This window comes from Trichechus manatus, unplaced genomic scaffold (assembly GCF_000243295.1).
Source record: "Trichechus manatus latirostris isolate Lorelei unplaced genomic scaffold, TriManLat1.0 scaffold00059, whole genome shotgun sequence".
Classification (NCBI taxonomy): domain Eukaryota; kingdom Metazoa; phylum Chordata; class Mammalia; order Sirenia; family Trichechidae; genus Trichechus; species Trichechus manatus.
In genome coordinates, this window is record NW_004443995.1 from 4,475,124 (window position 1) to 4,485,173 (window position 10,050).

Genomic DNA, 10,050 nt, shown 5'->3' on the forward strand with positions numbered 1-10,050 from the left:
TTTTTTTTTTTTTTTTTAGTTGAAAAACCAATAATCGTTACTCTTGTCGCTAGTTACTAGGTGTTTTTCTGTGGCAAAAATTAGATGCATATTCTTTTGGTTTGAATGGATAAAATATTATTGAAAACATTTGTGTTTGAATCATCTTTGTTAGATCTGGACTCAGTATAATTTTAACAGTTGATGTTTCAAGTATAAATAATAGAATATGGAAACAACAAAATGTTCAGTACTGGATTCATCAGGCAGAAAGGATGATGCTTCACGTTTTATATAAATTTTAATTCTAGAAATAGACCACAAATTACTATTCCTGTTTATGGCTTCACTTTTCTTTTCACTAGTGTTTTAAAGAACATAACATAACAACATATTTCTGATCTGTACGTCTGTCTTGTAGGTGCTGAAGGGGCACGATGATCATGTGATCACATGCTTACAGTTTTGTGGTAACCGAATAGTTAGTGGTTCTGATGACAACACTTTAAAAGTCTGGTCAGCGGTCACAGGCAAAGTAAGTTCATTTCATCATTTTGTATATATTTTTGCAAGGATCAACCAGTGAGAGGAAAACAAGGATTCATTTTTTACTCTAGTTTAGCAAATATTTGGCCTTCTAAATTTAGCCTTTTCCCATAGTTATAAAAGTCACCTTGGCATGAAGGTAACGATGTTTCTCATGATTGAGATGTCATTAATTTTTTTATTTGGTTAGTTGCTCTGTCTTTGTGACTTAATCTACCTTAAGATTTATTGATGTGCTTTATCTTTTCCTTAGCTTAATTTCCCCCAACCTTTATTAACCATCCAGGATATACCTCATTACTTTTAAATCTTTTTCAAAAATATGATTGAGAGATACTTGTTTTTCCTGGTAAACTGCTTTGCTGTTAAACTGTCTACAGCTAAGAAGTTAACATATATCGTGATAATTTAGATTTATCTCAAGCCCTGTAAGTTGAAAGTTAAGCAGATTAGATATTAAATAGGAGTTTGAAGGAAAAAGGCAATCCAAGCAATCAGCTTGACTGCATACAATATTATACTTTAGTTAATTCTCTAGTGAATACTTGTTTTCATCTGTCCAATGCAGAATATTTTCCTGAATTAAGTAATTGACCACCTAAAAAATAATAGAAGCAAACTTGGAAAAAATATATATATGTATTTTTAAAGTCTTTTAGCATGTAGCTTCTTGGGCAAGAGTCTTCCAAATCTTCCAAGTCAGATGTTACAATTTTTAAAGCAGCCTCATATTTCTATGGTGTAATATATTAGTTTTGGATTTATTTCAGGGTTTTAATGTCTGTCTTTACTTGTCTAGAAGTAGCTTGGCTGCTGCCTCCTAACTACTGCCTTGGAGCAGATTCAGATGAAATGTGGTATGTAGCCACACCCAGCACTGTTGGCATTCTTTCACTGAATCTATTCCCATGGAAGAAACCAAGTTGCAATTTTACTATTCTTTCATCAAAGAGGCCAGGCTGGAGCTATCATACTTTAACAAGCTATCATACTTTAACAAGCTGTTGAGCTGTCGTAGTTTAATCTCTGCATACTTAGTGCCTCTGGCGTGTGTGTGTGTGTGTGTGTGTGTCTGTGTGTGTGTGTGTGTCTGTGTGTGTGTGTGTCTGTGTGTGTGTGTGTCTGTGTGTGTGTGTGTGTCTGTGTGTGTGTGTGTCTGTGTGTGTATCTGTGTGTGTGTGTAATGTGTGTGTGTGTGTGTAATGCTGTTGACTAAACAAAGCAATAAGCAGTGATGGGATGATGTTATATTGATGTGCAAATTATTTTCTGATGTGCCAAGCAATCAAATTGAGTAAATAACTTTACTCCACATTTTAATGACCTATTAAAATGCTATTTAAATTGCTTTCCCTTCTACCCAAAAGTAATCACCTTAAGTGTTTTTCCAGTGTCTAAGGACATTAGTGGGACACACAGGTGGAGTATGGTCATCACAGATGAGAGACAACATCATCATTAGTGGATCTACAGATAGGACCCTCAAAGTGTGGAATGCAGAGACTGGAGAATGTATACACACCTTATATGGGCATACTTCTACTGTACGCTGTATGCATCTCCATGAAAAAAGGTGAGGGAAGATTCATCATGTTTGGGAATTCTTCCCCTGTTGCTCTTGAATTTGGGGCCTCGGTTTAGAATTCAGATTGTATAATTTTTACTGTGTCTAATAGATAGTGATGATGTGCTCTTTGATTAGACTTAAATTTCAGATGTTTCTATACTAGGAAAGCGTAGAGTATTGGCTTAAAGTTGGGGGTTTTCATTAAATTTCCTTCCCATTTGATCGTGTTGGCATTTTCTTGCAGCTCTCTATGTCTTAGTCTTGACTGACACTTTCTTTATTGTTCTGCATCTTTGATGACCCATCATCTTTGAACAAAAATTTCCCTTTTTATATAGTCAAATTCCTGTTAATAGAGACAAATTTAGTCATTGTCTTCAAGCCTCTGACTTTTTAATTACCCAACCACCCTACCCCTAGTCCAGCACAAAAGCTTATGGGTTTTAATTTATTCTCTCATTACTTGTCACCTGAACTATTGACGAAGCTTCAACCTTGGTCTTCTCACTTTTTACACAGCTGACAGAGAACCCTCCTATCATTACAGTTGTATCGCTTTCCTGTACTGCAGTCTTTGGGAGCCTTCTGTTGCCTACCAAATTAAGTACAAAATCCCCAGTCCAGTTTTCAAAATGGTTTCAGCCAAACTGGAGTGCTTGCCTTTCTCCTCTCAGTGCCTTTGATGGTGCTTTTATCTCCACCTGTAAAGCCCTCCTATTAAAATCCCTTCTATCTTTCTATTGAAACATCGTCATGATAGCTCTACGCAAATGTGATTTCTGCTTCATTTTAAACCTTCCCCCCACCACCCGCCATTCATCCATGCTCACGCAGCCCTTAAGGGTAGGGTGTGTGTTGTCCATGTTTTAATCCCTCACGATACCTGCTGTGATGATTTGAACCCAGCATGCTTCCAGAAGAGATCTCTGTGGGGTCCTTACAGTGAACCCACTGCAGTCTTTACCTTTAATGCTGTCCATAGCATCTTCTTTATTAAGAACCATTAAGTAGATTTCACAATAGATTGGTAGTATGTGAAGAAAAGTACCTTTTTCGTTTGTAATTTGAATCTACTTTGAACACTGTGTTATACTGTTAAAATTTTGGGGCTAGGTATCAAGAGACCTTGCATTTCACTTTCCGTTATGTTCTGACTTAAATCTCTGAATGCTTCAATTTTCTATTCTTTCAAATGTGGGAACTATGGCCTTTTTTTATCTTTTAGGAATGACAGAAAGACTCCTGAGTTTTCAGTTCTGCTTTGTAATCTAAAGATGATTGCATTATTTGAATCACTCTCGTCTCCCAAAAAGTATAACTTTAATAATATTCAGTCAAATTTTTAAGAGATTTGTGTTGCCCCTGTATGCTTATTTTTTAAAATCTGGATATCTTAATGTCCCTGTAGCCTATTGAATATTTATAAATGTAAGCATTAGAAGCATAAGCAGTCTTTGTTTTGTTTGAAGACACTTCTGAAACTGGTCAGTTTTTCCAGAACATATGTAAAACACATGTCTTTAGCCACTTAAATTCCAAATTCTGATTTGTTTTTTTGGATAACCTTTACTGAATTTTTTTACCTAATCACAAAGGAAGTATGTGTTCATAATTGAAATTGTCAAAAATGACAGAAAGCAAAGAAAAGAACATTTAAATTATTCAAACTGCTGTCCTATTAACATTTTATGTATATGCCCACACTAGCATTTTATATCTAAGATCAAGATCTTACTGTTATATTTAGGGAGTGCTCTCAATACAGTGGTTTTCAAACTCAGTTCCAAAGGACTCCAAAGTGCTGCTGGATCCTTCACTGTCAGGGGAACCAACTTTCCACCCCAACCAGAGTAACTTCACTGGTGTATGTCTATATCACAAAATTTTACATAGGATTTCTTTTGTAAACACGTTTTCCCGCTTAAGGAAAAAAAAGTTTGAAAGTTACTGGTTTTATGCATCATGTTTTCTTGTGTTATTAAAAATTCTAATACATTGTTTTCTGTTTTCCCCCCAACAGAGTCGTTAGTGGTTCCAGAGATGCCACTCTTAGGGTTTGGGATATTGAGACAGGCCAGTGTTTACATGTTTTAATGGGTCATGTAGCAGCGGTCCGCTGTGTTCAATATGATGGCAGGAGGGTTGTTAGTGGAGCATATGATTTTATGGTGAAGGTGTGGGATCCAGAGACTGAGACCTGTCTACACACGTTGCAGGGGCATACTAATCGAGTCTACTCATTACAGGTAAGAGATTGTATCTCTCTCATCTCTTAGGTGCCCTACTGATGAATCATAAGATTGTTTTACTGTCAAATTGCTGACCCAATACGGCCTCAAAAAGATCAATCAGATTATCCTACTGTTTATATGTACTTCAAAGTTTATATGAAGAAAGCATAAATTTTGAAATTATTTAAGTAGTTTAATGTTTTCCATTTTTTCTGATCCGTTTTCCTTCTCAGATGTAAATATTTGTCTTGGAACCTCAAACTTAGGGGCCCTAACCATTAATTAATGGTTAGATATTCTCATAGGAGAATAACCTGGATTTTAATAGTCTTTAGCAGAGGATTAATTTGGCCAAAGCTGCCCATTTGCCTTGATAGCTAAAGGTTGATGGACCATGTAATTGTGATTCCGTTTCCATTCAGACTAGAATTGGAGTCTTTTTGTGTAAAGCTGCTGCTCTACCATCCCAGGGGCATTGGTCTGTACTTACAAAAGTAAATTTGACGGAACTGATTTTTTTTGTTTACATTTGAACCTGACATCCTTGGATAGGTTGCCAAATTTTGAGATAAATAACTAGATTAATAACAAGTTTAGAAATTAGGCCTTGTTTTATTTTCGGAAAAACACCTTTTTCAATTTCAAAATGTTTTCTATTACTTACATAGTTTTACTTAACAGTTACTGCCCATTAACCAAACCAAACCCATTGCCATCAAATGGATTCCAACTCATAGCGACCCTACGTACAGAGTAGAACTGCCCCAGAGGGTTTCCAAGGAGCGACTGGTGGATTCAAACTGCTGACCTTTTGGTTGGCAGCCAAGCTCTTAACTACTGCGCAACCAGGGCTCCATACTGCCCATTAGTGGTCAGCAAATCAGTACATAAACCCAGTGCTGACAACTCTGTTCTTAGCATATTTATTACCTAATTGATGGACTACTGTCATGTCATGAAACTACTGACATATAATTAAGGGGCTTATTAAATTAGAAAAGGTGATGGTTTGGGAGAGGGAATTGCCCACACTGTTTTTTTGTTTTGTGATGTGCTCAGAACCTTAATGAATATAATGTTCTAATTTAAAGAAACCATTAGGTTGAAAAAAGAGATAGAAACATTATTATATATCTTTTGGGAATTGATAGATATTTACTGACCTTTGGTATAGCTGGGAACCTAGAGAATAGGTGTTGTATAGCATGCTTTTGTTATCAAAATGCCACCTCTTCTAATTCTACATATATTAATTATTGGTTGGCATATTTCCTAATTAGCAATAGGATTCTGTAAATGAAACTTTTTACTTTACATAACAGTTTTTAATGGAACTTACCTTTGAACATCATGAAAGGTATATAGCCCTTTTCATGCTTCAGGTGCTGATAAGCACACCCTTTATCACAAACTGTGTCAATAGATTCAACTTCCTGCTTGGAAGTCAGACTCAAATGGCAGTCCTCACTGAATCATCCATGGCTTGTAGCTACCAAGTATGGCCAGATGACTTGAAAATGTTGTTCATTTTAAGTTGTTTTTGCAGCTAGTTTGAAGCCACTGGGTAGGAGAAATTAGCATTTCTGTTAGAAGTTTCTGAGAGCATGCACTGCAGAGTTACTTGATTATATTGTTGCCATTTTGTTCCTGGCATTACCTGTTTCCCATGCACTCCCCATACCCCATTAGGATTAAGGTCAATAATTGATATCAAGAATATCCATACTTCTTGTCTAATAAACTGTGTCTATTGTAGTTTGATGGCATCCATGTGGTGAGTGGCTCTCTTGATACATCAATCCGAGTTTGGGATGTGGAGACAGGGAATTGCATTCACACGTTAACAGGGCATCAGTCATTAACAAGTGGAATGGAACTCAAAGACAATATCCTTGTCTCTGGGAATGCAGATTCTACAGTTAAAATCTGGGATATCAAAACAGGACAGTGTTTACAAACATTGCAAGGTAAGTGTTGACTGCCCACCTTTAGTTACGCTCATTAAAACATGAAATTGTGGCTCAGAAGAGAAACATGGAACTTTAACATCACCAAAAGAGTTAATCTCACATAAAGTACTTATTTCAGATAAGCTTATGAGTATTTCCACTCTGATTTATAGAACTAGACTAACTTAGAGAAAGTGTTTTAAATTTGTTTTTAATATAAAATAGTTGAATCACTTTCTGCATGTACAGTTAACTACCTACCTGTAAAGAACACTCTCAAGAAAGATGTTGACTCTACCACAGAAGCAACTTATTTTTTGAGTAATCATTTTATTTTGAATTTTTATTCCAATTTTAAATTAAAAGGCTATTGTGGAAAAAGAAAAGCATCTCTAATCTCATAGAAAATTGCTTTGAAGTCAACTTAGATCCTTAACCAACTGCTTAACTGGGATGGGAAGGTGTCCATTAAAATAGAGAAAGAAACTCACATGAAAATCACTAGTATTAGATGAGGCACAAACGTGTTAACTAATTCTTATTTCATGATTCACTTCTTTTTGATGGTAATAGCCCTTGGAAGGTGTGTTTCTGTAAGGCCATCTGGTGGGTAGCATTGCAACTTTGTACTCATTAGTTTTGTCTCTTCCTCAGTTTTTTGGAATAATGTCCATTCGACCTTCACCTTTGGCTGGTCAGTTCATAGTGGTAGGAGAATAGACCTCTTATGCCCATTTGTCCATCAGCCAAATACATGAAGCGATAACTATCCACATCATCACAAAGAAAAGCTCTCATTTACACAACTAGAAGATAAAACATGGGACTGGTAGCTAGCCAAGCTTCCTGGAAGAGAGAGCTGTAGAAAGTTAATGTTTCAGTTACAGATAGCTACCAGATTTTCTTACATCCATGCTGATCCTAAAATATTTGGAATAAGGTCTCTAAATACACAGCATTTTAAATATTGCATTTTTGTATGCCCTAATGTAGAAGTCTACAAATTACAATGTCAGTAATGCATAGCCATGATTTCTAACCAGTAATTAAATTCCTTTGGTTTTGCCTAGGTCCCAACAAGCATCAGAGTGCTGTGACTTGTTTACAGTTCAACAAAAATTTTGTAATTACCAGTTCAGATGATGGGACTGTAAAACTATGGGACTTGAAAACGGGTGAATTTATTCGAAACCTAGTCACATTGGAGAGCGGGGGGAGCGGGGGAGTTGTGTGGCGGATCAGAGCCTCGAACACAAAGCTGGTGTGTGCAGTTGGGAGTCGAAACGGGACTGAGGAAACCAAGCTGCTGGTGCTGGACTTTGATGTGGACATGAAGTGAAGAGCAGAAAAGATGAATTTGTCCAAATGTGTAGATGATATACTCCCTGCCCTTCCCCCTGCCTAAAAAAGAAGAAAAAAATGAAAAAAGAAAAAATCCCTTGTTCTCAGTGGTGCAGGATGTTGGCTTGGGGCAACAGATTGAAAAGACCTACAGACTAAGAAGGAAAAGAGGAAGAGATGACAAACCGTAACTGACAAGAGAGGCACTGCTGCCTCATCACATAAAAGGCTTCACTTTTGACTGAGGGCAGCTTTGCAAAATGCGACTTTCTAAATCAAACCAGGTGCAATTATTTCTTTATTTTCTTCTCCAGTGGTCATTGGGCAGTGTTAGTGCTGAGACATCGTGACAGATTCTGCTAGCCTGTTCTCTTACCACTGAGATCTAGAAAGGAGCTGCAATAACATCAAAACAAGTACTGGCTGACTTTCTAATTCGAGAGCATCTGCAACGCAACAAAAAGTCATTTTTCTGAAGTGGAAAAGCTAAAAAAAAAAAAAAAAAAAATTACTGTGAATTGTTTTTGTACAGTTATCATGAAAACCTTTTTTTTCTTTGCCAACCATTGCCAATGTCAATCAATCACAGTATTAGCCTCTGTTAATCTATTTACTGTTGCTTCCACATACACTCTGCAATGCATATGTTGCTCAAAGGTGGCAAGTTGTCCTGGGTTCTGTGAGTCCTGAGGTGGATTTAACTCTTGATGCTGGTGCTAGAAGTAGGTCTTCACATATGGGATTGTTGTCCCACCCCTGTACTGTACTCCCAGTGGCCAAACTTATTTATGCTGCTAAATGAAAGAAAGAAAAAAGCAAATTATTATTTTTTATTTTTTTTCTGCTGTGACGTTTTAGTCCCAGACTGAATTCCAAATTTGCTCTAGTTTGGTTACGGAAAAAAGACTTTTTGCCACTGAAACTTGAACCATCTGTGCCTCTAAGAGGCTGAGAATGGGAGAGTTTCAGATAATAAAGAGTGAAGTTTGCCTGCAAGTAAAGAATTGAGAGTGTGTGCAAAGCTTATTTTCTTTTATCTGGGCAAAAATTAAAACACATTCCTTGGAACAGAGCTTTTACTGCCTGTTCTCTGGAGAAACTTTTCTTTTTGAGGGCTGTGGTGAATGGAATGAACATACATAATTAAACTGACAAAATATTTTTTAAAAATATAAAACAAAATTTAAATAAAGTTGCTGATCAGTCTTAGTGTTCTACAGTATTTGGGAAAACAACTGTTACAGTTTTATTGCTGTGAGTAACTGACAAAGCAGAAACTATTCAGTTTTTGTAGTAAAGGCGTCACATGCAAACAAACGAAATGAATGAAAAAGTCAAATGGTTTGCCTCATTCTCCAAGAGCCACAACTCAAGCTGAACTGTGAAAGTGGTTTAACACTGTATCCTAGGCGATCTTTTTTTTTTCCTCCTCCTGTTTATTTTTTTTTTGTTTGTTTTATTTATAGTCTGATTTAAAACAATCAGATTCAAGTTGATTAATTTTAGTTATGTAACAGCCTGACATGATGGAGGAAAACAACCTTTAAAGGGATTGTGTCTATGGTTTGATTCACTTAGAAATTTTATTTTCTTATAACTTAAGTGCAATAAAATGTGTTTTTTCATGTTAGTATGCCTGTTTCTTCCACTGAGGTAATAATGACACTTCATTATGAACATTTAGTGTTTCTCTCTAATATTCAAAATAGTAAAGTCCTGATTTCTTGTCATTCCCTGTAGTGTGACACAGAAGTCAATACTTGCAAGCTTGTTTCCTGCAGCTGAAGAAAGAATACACTAGGAAGGAAGACATTCCATTGAGTTTATCTCTGTGCATAACACTGGGCGCATAAATATGAAATCTGGTACCCTCAGAGAGTCACAAAACTTTTATCATAGTTACAACTAGAATTCCTATAAAGTTTATTTTAAAATTTGGACCACATATTGAGTGTTTACCTGGCACTTTCTGTGTACTATCTCTGAAGCTCCCACCACCCCTGAGAAGTAGGTACTGCTATCTCCATTTTAAAGATGAGGAGAAAGGCGAGGCTCAGACTGGTTAGGAAAGCTCTCACAAGCCAGGTAACTAGCAGAGAATTAGAATTCAAACCCCTTGGAAACCCTGTGAGATAGTTCTGCCCTGTCCTGTAGGGTCGCTATGAGTCAGAATCGACTCGGTGGCAACGGGTTTGGTTTTTTTGTTTTTTCCAAAGATTAAACACATGCTACCCTTTCAGAGCAAGGACAACAGGTTTTGGAAAAAAAGATACTTTTATGGCACTTTGAGACTCGTCCGTAGCCATTTTGTTCAATAAATCTAATATTTTGTAAGTGAAAAAACAAAGTTCAATTATTGAACTTTTATATTCCTAAATATATTTAATACCACAAGTAGCAGGCCATATGTATCCCATGATCTCAACTATCCAGGCCA

The 10,050-nt window shown here is 36.5% G+C and overlaps 1 protein-coding gene across 15 annotated transcripts in view; it reads left to right on the forward strand.

The window, feature by feature from the left end:
• The window catches only part of FBXW7 (F-box and WD repeat domain containing 7), a 257,163-nt gene extending 247,920 nt beyond the window's left edge, over positions 1-9,243 (forward strand). For all 15 annotated transcript variants that reach the window (XM_023733547.1, XM_023733545.1, XM_023733538.1 and 12 more), the window contains 5 exons: positions 401-514; positions 1,917-2,098; positions 4,113-4,338; positions 6,080-6,290; positions 7,343-9,243. In XM_023733547.1, coding sequence (XP_023589315.1) covers positions 401-514; positions 1,917-2,098; positions 4,113-4,338; positions 6,080-6,290; positions 7,343-7,611 — 1,002 coding nt within the window. In that variant the 3' untranslated portion in view covers positions 7,612-9,243. The remainder of the gene's footprint in view (positions 1-400; positions 515-1,916; positions 2,099-4,112; positions 4,339-6,079; positions 6,291-7,342) is intronic.
• The last annotated feature ends 807 nt before the right edge of the window (positions 9,244-10,050 follow it).